This window comes from Myotis daubentonii, chromosome 9, assembly GCF_963259705.1.
Source record: "Myotis daubentonii chromosome 9, mMyoDau2.1, whole genome shotgun sequence".
NCBI lineage: Eukaryota > Metazoa > Chordata > Mammalia > Chiroptera > Vespertilionidae > Myotis > Myotis daubentonii.
In genome coordinates, this window is record NC_081848.1 from 81,243,297 (window position 1) to 81,258,517 (window position 15,221).

Here is a 15,221-nt window from a genome sequence, read left to right on the forward strand (position 1 = left end):
AGCCAGCCCTGGGCCAGGACCACATGGGCCGGCTGCCCTCCGCTTGATTTGGGCTTCTCAGCTGCTGTTCCTGCTCCCTGGGTCTTTATTAAAACCTCACCCAGTCCTGAGACCGGATGCTGCCCCGGAGACGGGAGGGGTGTGCTAGGAAACGCTCTGGCCTGGTTGGGTTCTCGCTCAGGTGGGGCTGGGTGTGGGCTGTGACAACTGACCTCGGGCTGCCCTTCCGTGCTTGCTGAAGAGAGAAGCGGCCAGGCGCAGGACCCGCCGGCGACGAAAGTCTGTCCCGCAGCGATAACAATGGTAGCATTATTGAAGCTGTGGTTTTGGTGGTTCTTTTTTTAAAAAAAATTCTGTGTAGTCATCCTTTCTTGCACAGAACTGCCCTTGTCTTTTGCAGCTTATCCTTTAAGTCCATCTTTTGGTGGTCCCTGCTGCCTGGCAGCACAGGGCCCGATCAGCGTGTTGATTCCACTGATGTTGCCTGTGGATCACGAATGGGGGTTTGTGGGCCCCCAGTCTTCCAGTCCTCCCACCAGGCACCAGGCACCAGGCCACGCGGCCCATGGGTCAGTGAAAATGTGGGCAGGTGCACCTGGGTCTGCTTTCCAGGTGAGCTCCACAGCCCGCCTCTGCCCATTAAGCAGAGTTCACTTGGAGAGGCACGTGACACCATCAGCCTTCCCAGTTCCCTTAGCGCAGTGATGGCGAACCTTTTGAGCTCGGCGTGTCAGCATTTTGAAAAACCCTAACTTAACTCTGGTGCCGTGTCACATAGAGAAATTGTTTGATATTTGCAACCATCGTAAAACAAAGACTTATATTTTTGATATTTATTTTATATATTGAAATGCCATTTAACAAAGAAAAATCAACCAAAAAGATGAGTTCACGTGTCACCTCTGACACGCGTGTCAGAGGTTCGCCATCACTGCCTTAGCGGCTCTTACCTGGCCCGGGCAATCTTTGATAAATGGCAGTCCCAGGCGCCTTGGCCGCCATCTCCCTGCAGCCACAAGGCCCAGTGATACTTCATGAGAAACGTAGAGGTGCCTGGAAGATGGTTGTCAAACACTCTTGAAAACTAACGTGCCAGCTGGTCAGTGCTTAGCATACAAAGGCAAAGAAGTCTGGAGGTCATTTGCCAGAAAGATTATGATAAGGAGCGTCAGACGAGCGGAATCCTGTGTAGGCAGTGCAGCCTATGCGTCATCATCACGAACTTGTCTTCACGTGTAACAGTTTCTGGCCAGTGTTTTTTGTTTTGAACACGTTAAGCGCCCAGCCTGTTCTGTCTTCCGGACGGGAAGCATAGTGTCAGTCACCGGTGACTGACTGGGCGCTTAACGTGTTAATATATTTTTATTTTATTTCAGAGAGGAAGGGAGAGAGAGAAAGAAACATCGATGATGAGAGAGAATCATTGATCAGCTGCCTCCTTCATGCTGCACACTGGGGATCGAGCCCACAACTCAGGAATGTGCCCTGACCGGGAATCAAAGTGTGACCTCCTGGTTCATAGGTCACGCTCAACCTCTGAGCCACACCAGCGCGGCTGGCTAGTGTTTTTTTTGCTAAGACCAAGAGTAGTCAAGGCTTCGTGGTTTTACCCCAGGGACTGTGACCTGTAACCTCAAGATTACTTATGCTTGTTGTAGGAAACTTCATTGTCAGAATGTTTGTTATAGAAAATCAGGTTTGTTCACGTAAAGGTATGTGTTCTCTTTGTCCTAGGATTTCATAGTATTGTTTTAATTAACTCTATCCACTGGACTATGTTGTGTTAATTCTTTTACTGGTTAGGAAAACTATTTCTAGACAGTGGTTCTCAAACCCAACTAAAGACATCAGAATTCTCGGGAGTGGGCACTGGCACTGATATTTTTTTAAAGCTCACAGCCGATGTCAGGATTGAGAATCACTATTTAAATTTTCTTCAAAAAAGAAAATGGTGTTTATAATAGATTTGTTTTTATTTATATATTTTTAAACAAACTGAGGACACTTGAAAAAGTGCCCTTTTATCTTTAATTTTTATTTATGTATTTATTTTTATTAATTTCAGAGAGAAAGGGAGAGGGAGAAAGAGAGAAACATCAATGGTGAGAGAGAATCATTGATCAACTGCCCCCTGCATGGCCTCTACTGGGGATTGAGCCCACAACCCAGGCGATGTGCCCTGACCGGGAATCAAACCGTGACCTCCTGGTTCATAGGTCGACGCTCAACCACTGATCTATGCCGGCCGGGCACAGATTGGTTTTTAAAATACATACAAAATCTTGTTATTCTATCCGGATTTTCCATTTAGTTTTTCTACCTCCTCCTCAGCGTTCAGCAGTGACAGATCACTTTTGTTTTTAGTGTCCTGACTATTTCATTCACCCCAGTAATGTGAACTGAGCACCTACTATGTGCAGGCCACAGAACCAGGCCAAGATGGCCTAACTCTCCCTTCAGGGAGCCACCGGGTGAGACCAGCATGTAAATGGATCCATTACAACACAGTAGGGAGGATGTATAGGGAGCATGACTGGAGCCCAGAGGTAGGCAGGGGTTGTCAGGGAGTGCTTCCTGGAAGAGGTGACTCCCAAAGTGAATCTTAAAGTATGACCAGGCACAGCAGCCCTCCGCCTTTCAAATTTACTGATCTGCTGAGGGCTGTGAGTTGAGAACAATTCAGGTCGGAAAGCTCATGTGTCGGGTTGTTGAAAGAGAGGTTACTTCTATGGGAGGGCCTGGGGGATTGGTGCACGAAGGCCAGGGCCTTGGGACAGCGTCCGGCGGAGTTTCACTCCAGCTCTGCTCCAAGGGCGAAGCTGCTGAAAGACTGACCTTGGCGAAATGTCAGGTTGCGGTGTTTTTTGCCCAAACTATGATATTCCTACTTCTTCCCTAGATTGTGCTTTTCCTCGGACTGTAGGGGGCTGTTTATCTTGTTTGATTCCCTGGAAACTCTAGGAGGAAGGGGTTAGACAAGGAAACTTGCCCAAGGCTACCCAATGGGCCAAGATTTGAATCCCTTATGAATCTAATCTGAATTCTGGTGAAGGTCAGGGTCAGGAATGCAGGTACACATCGAACATCTGGGCTGGAAATGATCTGAGGTCAGAGGGAAGCTATGCTATGCCAGGGATTCACCCTCTGTATGTCTTCTGCAAAGTGATATCGCTAGAATGCAACCATGGGTAGAGGTCTCTCCATCGCCCGGGACTGGCTTCATCGTTCATTCATCAACTATTTATTGAGCGGGTACCATCTGCGAGGCCCACTGCGAGGGGCAAGCAGGCTCTGGCATGGGGCCATGTGCCCTCGAGGAGGTAAGCCACACACACAGGGGAGAGAGCTTTAATCCTCAAGGCAGGAGAGAGTAATGTGTCAGGAATGGAGCACGGTGAGTTTTCAAGGACAAGTGGGCGGGGCCGTTTCAGGGACACCCAGGGGCCAAAATGTCACCCTAACCCTGCAAGGACCCAGCGCTTTCAGGTGGAACAAGAATGAGAAGAGAGGTCTTCAGGGGCAGAGTTGGAGGTGGAAGGAAAACGGCCCCTCCTTCGGTCCCTGAACGTGGCTTCTCCTCAGTTTCTATCCATTTGCGATGCCAGCGGCTGCTGGTCTGGTTTCTGCCAGCAGCCCCAGCACTGGCTTTGGGTGGCTCTTTGACATGGGCTGATGGGGCCACCATGGTCCTTGGCCAACCCCGACCCCGGTCAGCGCCAGGAAGCCGGACACCGGCTGAGGTACGACCAGCGTGTGCCGGGCCCTGGGCACCTTAGATGGTTTCTAGGAGGGGAGAAGCTCCCAGCTGCTGAAGGGAAATGTCTTCGCTCCTCCCCTCCGCGTCCTTCCTGGAGAGGCCCTTGGCTCTGTGGAATGAGAAGGCAAATGGAACACTGACGCGGAAAGAAAGTGGAAGGGAGGTGGTGAGGGGCAGGGCATGTGTGCGTGACGATCGAGGGTGTTTGTGTCACGCACGAGACGTGTCTCCACCGTCCCTTCTGCCCCGTCCTGGCTCCACTATGAGGTCTCACGGTGGCAGAGGCTGGCCTGGCTAGTAAGAGCCAGACTTGGAAAAGCTGCTGGTCAAAGAGTTTCCCAAAGAGGACCCAACGCCAGACAGTCAACCAAGGCCACCCCGCTGGGCCGGACTCAGCGTGGACAGGGCACAGCAGAGACCTGGACGCTGGGCATGCCAGGCCCTTCCTATGTTGCTCCAGGTAGAGAGGCAACCAGCCCAGACATATTTCTTTTTTCTTTATAGATTTTAGGGAGAGGAAAGGAAAGGGGTAGAAAGATAGAAACATCGATGACAGAGAAACATCAATCGCTGCCTCCTGCACGCCCCCTACTGGGGATCAAGCCTGCAACCTGGGCTTGTGCCCTGACTGGGAATTGAACCTGTGACCTCTTGGTTCATAGGTTGAAGCTCAACCACTGAGCCACACCGGCCGGGCTACAGCGGATTCTTCTTTCTATTGCACCATTCGCCGTTGGGTCTGTTCTTGTGAAAGCTAAGCCTCCACTGATGGAGGAGCTGGGCATGGGGACACCCAGCTCTCGCTCAGCGGTGACGTTTTAGCAGCAGCCACAGGACACTCTGCCCTCAGTTGTTTTGGGGACCACAGCCTGTTTGGTCGCCCCCACCCCGCTGTGCCCAGAGGCCTCTCACCTCCTCTCCATCACCTCAATGGTCTCCACCAGGGGTGCGTTGCGGGTCTCAGCCAGGAAGCAGACGGTCAGCCCGGCCAGGATCGAGGTGGCCCCGAAGGCCACAGGCGGCAGGATGGCACTGAACTCCCCGACCGCGGTGACCAGGGGCGCAGCCAGCCCCCCGAGGCGGGCGTTGACCGAGACGAAGCCCATCCCCATCTGCCTGTGCGAGGAAAGTGGACAGGTCCGTGGCCGTGGCCTAGACCCCCAGAGGGCGGGGGTGCTGGGGGACCGAGCAGGAAGGAGTGGGGACCTGCCTTGGCAAGCCCAGCAGGTGTCAGCCAGGAGCACCGGGGGCTCCCAGTTTGGGGCAGGTGCTCTCCGCCTCCCCCTACAGACCCACCTGATCTCCGTGGGGTACAGCTCTCCCGTGAACAAGTACACGCAGATGAAGGAGCTGGCCAGGCAGCCTTTGCCCAGCGCTGCCTGGGCTGTGCGCAGGGTCTGCATACCTGCAGGGCGGACAGGCTGTGGGAGGGGTGGCTCAGAGCCCAAGAGGGAGCAGGGAGGCAGAGGAGGTGGGGGTTGGGGTTGGGGTGGGAGTGGGGGTGAGGGCCATGGGACGGGGTGCTGTGGGGGAGGAGACAGGGAGGCATAGGGCGTGGGGTGGGCACAGCCGGGGCGGGCAGGGCACCCAGAACCTGGAGGGGGTGAATCAGGGTTTCCACCACCTCACGTCCCCACCTGGGACCCAGAGTCCCCACACGGCCCCTCTCTGACTTCTGCCTCCTTCCCCGCTTCTCTCCACCGGTCACCAGGTCCTGCTGGGGAGCGGGGCAAGCTTTGGAGTTGGGCTCAGGTTCAAATCCCGGCTCTGACCCAGATGGGTGACCCTGGTCACTGTCAGGCAACCTCTCTGAGCCTCCCCGTCCTCCTCTGAAGAATGAGGAAAACGCAGCGCCTGCTTCGCGGGCTTGTCCTGAGGTTGACAGGACGCCATGAGCGCAGGTGCTAGCGCCCATCACATGCTCGCTGTTACCGTTACCACACGCTCACCACGCTGCTGCTCACAAAAGCTCAGCCCCAGTGCCCATGCCCAGCACGGGGCAGTGGGCAGGGAAATGGTGGCACAGCCTTTGTGGCCACTCCGGCTGCACACTGCAAGTGGAGGGGATAGGTTATCAAATGCCCACACCTGGGCCCCACCCGTCTCTGTGATTGCGAAGCCTCTTGGGGCTGGGCTCAAGTTGGTAATTTTTTTAAAGGTCCCCAGGAGAGTCTGATGGGCAGCCAGGGTTGAAAATCACCCGTCTAGATGGGATATTACACAGCAATATAAAATTAGGGCCATGAAGCATTTGTCCCAACATGGAAAAGTGTTTATGTTGCAGCATAACATGGGAAAGCATGTTTCTAGACAACATACAATGTGAAAAGGGATACATTACATATAATATATACACTGATATACACACACATATAATCCTTTTTACATATGTATATAATAGTATCTTGATTATATCAACTACAAAATCAACAAATAGGAAAAAAGATTGGAAGAAATTTGTCAAAATGCCAATAGTAATAATCGATCCATTTTGTAGGGAGGAACTGCAGCACAGAGAAGTCAGACAGCCTGCCACGGTTGTCACAGCGAGCCCTCGGCTCAGCACACGCTCTCGGACGGATACCCAACCCTGGCTTCTCGCTGGAATCACTGGACAGCCTTCTGAATCCTAAGGGGTGGGGTCCCCCTCCTGAGGCTAACTGCACTGGCCTGGGGCCCCTGGGCACTGGGAGTTTTCAAAGGTCTCCAGGCCGGTTTGCAGACCACTGTTCCAGGGCCAGCGGCTGAGGGTCACACTTGAACTTCTCGGCCCTGGAAACGCTGCCTGGCCAGGCTCCAGGTGGACACACACCAGCCAGCCCTTTGGTTGGTTTGATGCATCTGTCTCACCTCCCCGACAAGATGGGAAATGCCCTGAGGGCACTTACAACCAGGAGCTGACCCTAGGCGCCGAGTGCTCATTGAAACCCCTGCTGATGGACAGTCACTTTCTTCCCAGATCTCTCTCTTCCTTGTTCCCTTGTTGTACCTGTTGCCCACCAGACCCCGGAGGCTCCCAGGCGGTAATGGCAGAAGCACGCGGCTCACCTTCTGGCACAAACATGTTGGCGATCACCATGAGCCCAGCCAGGATGAGGAAGGAGGCCACTGTGGCTCGGCGGCCCACGTAAATCATGGTGGTGGTGGCCACCAGCATGGCCGGGATGTCTATGACCCCGAACAGGACCTGAACCAGGTAGACGCTGAGCCCAAACTTCTGCAGGTCCATGGCCAGGCCGTAGTAAGCCATGGAGTTGGAGAACCTGGGGGAGGCAGCAGAGCAGGCTGCTGGGGAAGGTCCCAGCACGGGGGGCGCCGCTCCGACCTCAACGACGAGAACAGACTCTTCCCCTGAACGTCTCCCGGGCCAAGGTGGGTTCACAGGTCAACTCTCCGTCCTCACGAGGACCTCAGGGGCAGGGGCACAAGGGGGAAACGGAGGCACAGGAGGCCGGTCGGCCTGAGCCCAGCTGGCGACCTTACCGACAGTGCCTGGTCTGCTCCAGAGCCCAGGTAGTGCATGGCCTGCAGCCCACGCTTCCTCAATATCAACCGCTATTATCTTTATGTCCAGGACACCCAGTCAGGCACATTTAATTTTTTTTTTTTAAATCAGCCCCTTCTCTCGGCATTTGCTAGCTTCCAGTCTGTGCTAACAGGTAGGGGTTGCCTTCATATTCTTATCCATTGCACATCTTTATGCCTATCTACGTACCTGTCAGGAAGTTCTTCCTGCTCACCTGGCGAACTCTGTTAACTGTCTTTGATTCTATTTATTTATTTATTTATTTATATAATCCTCACTCGAGGATATTTTTTCATTGATTTTTAGGGAGAGTAGAAGAGAGAGAGAAATATTGATGTGAGAGAAACACAGGGATTGGTTGCCTCCTGCACGTGCCCTGACCACGGCCCCAGCTGGGGAGGAGCCTGCAACCGAGGTACATGGCCTTGACCAGAATCGAACAAGCGGACATTATCCACTGAGCCAAACCGGCTATTAACTGTCTTTGCAAACCCACCTAAATGCCATCCCCTGTGTGAAGCCCTCGGCAGCCCCAATTAAGGGAACTGTTATTGGGACACTTGTCATATCTCACGGAAATTACTGTTTTCCTGTCTGTCCCCTTCTGGACCCACAAGTGGTTTTCCAAAGTGGTTCCGCCCCAAGACCCCCTGGAGAGCCCGAGGGCAGAGCAGAATGAGACATGGTGCCGAGATGCCTCCAATAGGTGCCCACCCAGGTGAGACGCGCTGCCCAGATGTGGGGTCCCAGGGTCAGCATGGCTGTCTCCTCCATGGCCACATCGCAGCACCGGCGGAGGCCAAAGGGCCCGGAGGAAGGGTGTGGAGCAGGATCCGATTCACAAGGCTCACCTGCTCGTTGCATTAAGCATATTTACGAGTTAGTCAGTGGCCCGGCCGGCGTGGCTCAGTGGTTGAGTGTCAACCTCTAAACCAGGAAGTCATGGTTCGTTTCCCGGTCAGAGCACATGCCCACATTGCAGGCTCGATCCCCGATCGTGCAGGAGGCGGCCGATTAATGACTCTCTCTCATCATTAATGTTTCTCTCTCTCCCTTTCTCTCTGAAATCAATAAAAATATATTTTAAAAAAATAGTCAGTGGGGACAAAAGTTGTGTCTCTAACTTGGGTCAAAGTCTTGGGCATGAGCCCATCACCTACCAGACCACCATGAGACAGCACGTGACCTTGCGGATGGCCGGGGTTCGGAAGAGGTCCAGGACGGAGGTGGAAGTGCGGACGCTCGTGAACTCACTCTGGATGTAGGAGCTCACCACCTGGGCCGGGAAAGCGCGATCAGGGGCTGGAGGGACCTGAGACCATGTTTCTCTGCTGGGTGTCCCTTCACCCACGGGGAGGAGGGCCAAGGTCAAAGGCCCTGGCAGGGTGGCTGGTCCTACGCTCTCTCTGTCTTGGGGCTGCTGGCCCTCCGCTGGCTGTTTCCGGGGATTTGGGAGGAAGCCGAGGCTCCCACGAGTCCCACGGCTCCTGCGCTGCCTGCTGCTTAGACTGAAGCGGCCACCTGTGTTCCAGCGGGGCCCCGAGACTCTGAGACAGGCGTGGCCAATGCTGAAGAGCAGGGGTTCTGAGTGGTTCTGCCCCTTTCCATGGTGTGTTCTTAGGCAAATTACCTGACCCACCCAAACTCCATTTTCCTCTTCGGCAAAAGTGAGACATTAAATGAGGTCACGTAGCCTGGCCAGCGTGGCTCAGTGGTTAAGCGTTGACCTATGAACCAGGAGGTCACGGTTCGATTCCCGGTCAGGGCACATGCCTGGGGTTTCGGGCTTGATCCCCAGTGTGGGATGTGCAGGAGGCAGCCGATCAATGATTCTCTCTCATCATTGATGTTTCTATCTCTCTCTCCTTCTCCCTTCCTCTCTGAACTCAATAAAAATATATTTAAAAAATAAAAAAATAAATGAGGTCATGTATGTAAAAAGGCCTTAGTATACATAGTGCCTAGCATAGGGCTCAATACATGGTACTTATTTATAATAAATGGTACTTTTATTATCAATTCTTCAATAATTTTACTTCATGATCGCTATTTTAATTTTTTCATTTTGTTATTTTGTTGACATTTTGGCTGGATGTCAGTGTGAATGGCAATGTCCCCATTACACAGTCGGGTAGTCTGACGGACAAAGCGGCTGACATTTTTATCCCAGACCGCACCGCCATTCAATGGCCAACACCTTTGCTGCACGGCCTCTTGCCGCTCTGTTTACTCCCAGCCTCTTCACCTGATGGTGGGTGAGTCCCGGGAGCTACTACGTAAATCCTAGCACATCTGGAGGCCACCAGCGACCGCAAACCGTCCCTGCCCTTCCTCCCGCCCACCCGCCTACCTCCTGGGTCAGCCTCTCGCCTTCCTCCTTCCGCCCGTTCATGGCGGCCACCTTCCGCAGGTTCTGCACAGCTCGCTGGGACTTGCCGTGGAGGAGGAGCCATCGGGACGACTCTGGCAGCCACCTGAGACCAGGAGGAGGATGGAGAGTGACCAGGGCTGCGTGGGACTCGCTCTTCCCCAAACGCAAACACGGCTTCATTCACCTTCTTTCAGGCCTTAAGGTGAAATGCCCTGCCGGCCGCAGAGCCAGGACTTCACAGCACATCACACAGGGACGCACTGAGGACACTGAGCCTGCTGGGGGCTGGGGACCCGGACAGGTCGGTTTGAATCTGGGTCTGACCCCAGTGTCTGGCCTTGAGTAGGTCATGGACCCCCCTTGGCGGTGCCTCAGGTCCCCTCCTATAAAATGCCGGGAGGTGAAAAGGCCAAAGCACTCAGATTGTTCTGGAACCCAGGCCAAGGTTGGGGATTTTTCCGGAGCTTCCCCATAGCCATGCACATACTCGGGAGCCCGAGGTCCCACGGCCCCGCCTTTCTTCGCACCACACCCAGCAGGTCCCAGTCACTGCACACCCCAGGCCGCCAGAGGGACAGGTCGGCCACACAGGGGCACCCTCCCGCACCCCCCACCCCGCCCACTCTGCTCAAGACGTACCAGGAATAGAGGGAAAAGATGAGGAAAGGAACAGAGACGGCAAACTGCAGCCAGCGCCAGGGCCGGACCAGGTATGCCACGCCGGCCAGGATGAGCTGCCCCAGGGTGAAGGAGAAGCCCAGCAGGACGCCCGCCACGGTCCGGCCCCGGGTGGGCATCCACTCCACAACTGCGGAGAGAACACGCAGGCTCAGCTGCTTAGCTCCCCCGCCCCCGCTGCGGTCATCCAGAGGAACTCAGAGGCCCGCTGAGACAGGCCGCGGCACCCCTCCTCACTCCGTGCACTCGGCGGAATTCCAGGTGGACCGAAGCCCCAAATTAAACAGCAGAACCTCAAACATAGTGGAAGAAATCATGATAGGTTGTTTTTTCAATCTTAGAGTCCGGAAAGGCTTTTCTAAGAATATCACAAAACCCAGAAGCAATAAAAGGAAAGATCAGTAAACTCGACTTCATAAAAATAAGAAGTGTCTGCATTAAAAAGACAAACAGCCCAAGCGGGTTTGGCTCAGTGGATAGAGCATCGGCCTGCGAACTGAAAGGTCCCAGGTTCGATTCTGATCAAGGGCACATGCCCAGGTTGTGGGCTCGATCCCCAGGAGCGGGCTTGCGAGAGGCAGCCAATCAATGATTCTCTCTCATCATTGATGTTTCTATCTCTCTCTCCTTCTCCCTTCCTCTCTGAAATAAATAAAAATATATTTTTAAAAAAATAAAATAAAATAAATAAAAAGATAAACAACAGCAAAACCCACCATACGCAAAGTCATAACACCAGCAAAAAAAAAATGACAAAGGAAAAAATTGCAACTCAACAGATAAAGGGCGAATTTCCCTAAAATTGGAAAAATTCTCACAAATCAGTAGAAAACAACCAAAACAAACAGAAAAACAGGCAAAGGACATGAACAGTTGAAAGAAAAGGAAATATAATGATTCTTATTTTCATGATTTTTTTTGTAAATAGTAAAATGTGCAAACAGCCTACATTGTACCAGCACATCCCAGGGGGCTGGTAAAGAAATCATGGCGCCACCATCAATGATGAGTCAGCACCTTTGCAGCCCAGGTGAACCCCAGCCTTTGTGGGTCCACATAATCTCGGCGCTGCCTGCAGCCCCGGAGCCACGGTCTCACCTCACCTCTGCGCCCCCACACTGAGAGCCTGGCACACAGTAGGTGTTTAGTAAGTGGTTATTGTTGACTAATTCACACGGGAAATAAGCCCAACCCTCTCAGCTCACTCACTGATGGCCAATCACAGCCCAGGCCCACGGTCAAGGCCGGCGGGGCTGCTGCTGGGAGCCCAGCCCTCTCAGGTACCTGCTGGGCGTCTCTGAGTGGAGGTCACTGGGTGAGAATCCCACACGAGGACACAGGTAAGACGTCTGACGATGGGGCTGCCGTGCCGCCTTCCACGAGCCCCCTCCCGGCCCCTCCTCGGCTGGACTCACCCAGAGAGAGGGAGTTGAGGATGATGCCAGAGAAGGTCATGCCCATCAGGAACCGGAAGACGCAGTAGGCGCTGAAGGAGCTGAAGTACGCCGTGGCGGCCCCCGACACTGCCAGCTGCAGGTACGACCAGACCAGGGGGCCCTTGCGGCCCAGCCTGAGCCGGGCCATGGCACGGCGTTAGGGTTCCCCGCATAGATTGTTGAAGGAGGGTGAACGAAGCTCTCCCGCCCCCTGCCACCCGAAGCTGCCCCCCCAGACCAGAACCCTCGTCCTGGGGCCTGGGCACTGGTGGTGGAGGCTGGCCCGGGAGGGAGCAGCACAGGGGGGAGAAAACTGACAATGAAGAGTGTAATCCCTCCTTCATTCCTTCACTTGAGGAGTATTTCTGGCCCCACTACCAAGCCAGCTCATGCCAGGGCTGGGGATTCTGCAAAGGCCCAGAGGCGGAGCAGTGGGTGGCGGTGAGCTCTTGGTGGGGCCTGGCAGGGGGAGCGGGGCCCCAGGGTCAAGCCTTCATTTAAACTGATCACGCCCTAACCGGTTTGGCTCAGTGGATAGAGCGTCGGCCTGCGGACTGAAAGGTCCCAGGTTCGATTCCGGCCAAGGGCATGTACCTTGGTTGCGGGCACATCCCCAGTAGGGAGTGTGCGGGAGGCAGCTGATCGATGTTTCTCTCTCATCAATGTTTCTAACTTTCTATCCCTCTCCCTTCCTCTCTGTAAAAAATCAATAAAATATATATTTAAAAAAAAAATAAAAATAAACTGATCACACTGGGGAGGCCATGCTGGGGGGGCTTGTCACACCACAGAGGGGTCCAAGGCCAGGGGAGCAGGGTTATCGCATCCCCATTTGTGAGGGTTCAGGAGGGCAGCAGGCCAAGCAGGGCGGCTGCATATTCCTCTCCACACACACCTCATGATACACTCGCTCACTCATTCATTGTGTTGCAAAAAAGTTCATCCCCCCACCTCTAAGTGACAGGCCCAGCTGGGGCTGGTGACAGATAAGACACTATGGATAAGATCCGCAAACTCATATCCAGAAAGTCCAGGCTGTGCGGTGTCACAGTGCCAGAGCTCCCACCGCGGGCCTGCGGCCTGCAGCGCCCTCCGGAGGGTGGGGTCTGGAGTCCAGGAGGCCCCCCAGAGCCTGAACTGGCAACGGTGAGGGGCAGCGGGGAGGAGAGGAGAGGAAAGGGGGAGGCGGAGGGGAGGAAGAGACCGGAAGGAAGGAGAAAGGGGCCCAGAGAAGGAGGCGCGGGAGCTGACCGGCAGGGCCCGCATCGGGTTGCGTTTCCTGCTGGCTCCCTGGCGCAGTGGTCGGGACACTGCGGCCCCTTGAGTGTGGCTCTTCCACAAAATACCATGTGCGGGCGCGCACGTACAGTGCAATTGAAACTTCGTGGCCACACTCAAGGGACCAAAGAGCCGCATGTGGCTCTCGAGCCGCGGTTTGCCGACCACGGACCTAGAGGGGCCTCAGTGAACAGTTGGGGCCGCACAGTCAGTTCTGCCTCCTCCCGAGTGGGCCGCACGCGGGCAGAGGGAGGAGGGGAAGCACTTTCTGAAGGAACATGCAGGGGCCTTGCGGGGAGGAAAAGGCCGGCGCGGAGCCCTGTGGCCGTGCCCCCATCGGTGCCGGAGGGGGACAAGCACAGGTACCCGCATCTGCTCGGGCTGCATGAAGTGTCTCTGGCGAGGCAGCCCCAAAGGTGCTGGAGGGGGGGTGGCGGTGGGCGAGGGCCGCTTCCCTACACACTCCCTCCTGCCTTCTGGAATGGGGAGGAATGTGGATGCGTCACAGGTATGATCAATCTACACACACACACACACACACACACACACACACACGAATGGACATTCATAAGGAAAATGAGCCAGGAGGCGAGGGGGAGGGTCCGGCCCGTGCTGGGTGGCCGGGGCCCCGGTCCCGAGGCCTCACCTGTCCGCGAGGCTGCCGAACACGGCGGCGCCCACCAGCACCCCGGCCATGTAGACGGACTGAGCCAGGTCGCGGAGGGTGCGGGCCTCACACACCAGGTCCCACTGCGGGGGACAGGGGACGCCTCAGCCGGGGCCTCCGCAGCAGCTCCCCACCCGCCCGCCCGCCGGCGCCCGCGCACCTCCGTCACGATGGTGGCAGGGAAGACGCTGCGGTCGTAGACCCAGCCGTCCCGGCAGCTCTCGGTGGTGGCCCCGGGGGCCGAGGCGTTGGGGCTCAGGAGGGCCCACTGGGGCTCCGTGAAGCGCCGGCAGGGCTCGGGGGCCCCAAGCCGGTCCCAGGGGACGGTGGCCCGCAGCCAGGCCTCCGAGCTGTTGGCGGGGCCGCGGCAGTGGTGGCGGGGCACGGCGGCCGTGAAGTTCTGCAGGAAGTTGTGGCAGGCGAGCAGGCTGCAGGGCAGCAGCAGCAGGCCCGTGTAGACGAGCTGGAAGCGGCCCACGCCGCCCAGGGCGTCCAGCAGGTCGGTGAAGGCCATGCCTCAGGCCTGACCGAGCCCGGCCGGCAGGGCCTTATGTACAGGGGCTGGGACGCGCCCTGGGAGGTGGAAGAACAGGCCCGGGGTCAGGACCACGGATGCCCTGTGCCCACAGCTCAGAGGGTCCGGTTACACCTCCCAGGCGGCCTCAGGTGTCCCCATCTCTGCAGGGCTGCCTCCTCCAGACCCTTCCTCCCGGATTCTTCAATCTCTCACCCCCCACCCCCTAGAACAGTGAGCGTCCCGAGGGCTGGCTCACAACCATCGCCCGGCTCTGCAGGCCCAGCCGCCCTGCCCGCTGCCCTCACCGGAGGACCCCAGCAGTAAATGCTCCTCCCCCTTCCCTTTGGATGGGGTTTTGCGAGGGGCTCGGCCCCCAGATCCTCCAGCCCCATGGTGTTCTCATCAAGCAAAACCCAATACAGAGAACTCGGCGCACCCGCCCCCACTCCCCACCTGGCTCACAACCAGCCAGGCTACCAGGAAGCGATGGGCCAAGCCCCCCTGCGGAGGACACCCAGGCCCCGAGGGCCTGGCCCAGGGACCGCAAGGACCAGCGGGCCCGGGATGGCCCACTCCCGGCCCTGTGCCAGCCGTCTGCCATTCGGGGCTCCACCTGGGGCTCCCAGCAGCCGAGGGCAGCCCCCACCCCTGGGCTCCGTCAGCCTTTGCCCGCACACACTGTCCTAGTTTGTGGCTCCCTCTACACCCCCACCACCCCCTCCCCTCAACCACTCTTATCTCTGTAAGGAAAGCCAGGCTCCCAGAGGGGCCAGAGCAGCTTACATAAGCTGCAGGTGTCTGGGTCAGAGTCCCCCCAGGAGGACCTGAAGGAGCCTGTGCTCTGGGGAGCTTCCTGGGGGGTCAGGATTGTGCTAAGCAGGGGTTTTGGTTTCAGCCAGAGCCTCACAGGCGGGAGGGAGCCAGGAAGGCAGGAGCTGGGCCTCCAGGGCTGCCAGGAGGGTGGGCAGGCCCAGCAGGCCACCTGCCAGGT

At 56.2% G+C, this 15,221-nt stretch overlaps 1 protein-coding gene across 2 annotated transcripts; it reads right to left on the bottom strand.

Moving 5' to 3' along the window:
* Window positions 1-1,338: 1,338 nt before the first annotated feature.
* LOC132241434 (solute carrier family 22 member 20) lies at window positions 1,339-14,911 on the bottom strand. Of its 2 annotated transcripts, XM_059710149.1 has the most exons (10): window positions 13,874-14,911; window positions 13,693-13,796; window positions 11,748-11,902; window positions 10,294-10,462; window positions 9,634-9,757; window positions 8,444-8,559; window positions 6,806-7,020; window positions 5,054-5,162; window positions 4,670-4,873; window positions 1,339-3,866 (listed from the first exon to the last, which is right to left on the bottom strand). In XM_059710149.1, exons 1-10 carry the CDS (start codon window positions 14,225-14,227, stop codon window positions 3,773-3,775), a joined length of 1,644 nt encoding a protein of 547 aa, XP_059566132.1. In that variant the 5' UTR covers window positions 14,228-14,911; the 3' UTR covers window positions 1,339-3,772. The 2 variants fall into 2 exon arrangements, with proteins under 2 accessions (XP_059566132.1, XP_059566131.1); XM_059710148.1 differs by having other exon boundaries at window positions 4,670-5,162.
* Window positions 14,912-15,221: the final 310 nt, after the last annotated feature.

Bases quoted from the DNA above. Each gene is read 5' to 3' on its own strand.
- LOC132241434 (XM_059710148.1), bottom strand. From the start codon at position 14,227: ATGGCCTTCACCGACCTGCTGGACGCCCTGGGCGGCGTGGGCCGCTTC. The intron at 9,758-10,293 runs GTACGTCTTGAG...TCCTGGTCTCAG, and splicing joins ATCTTTTCCCTCTATTCCTG to GTGGCTGCCAGAGTCGTCCC. The intron at 3,867-4,669 runs GTGAGAGGCCTC...CTCATTCCACAG, and splicing joins ATTGAGGTGATGGAGAGGAG to AGCCAAGGGCCTCTCCAGGA.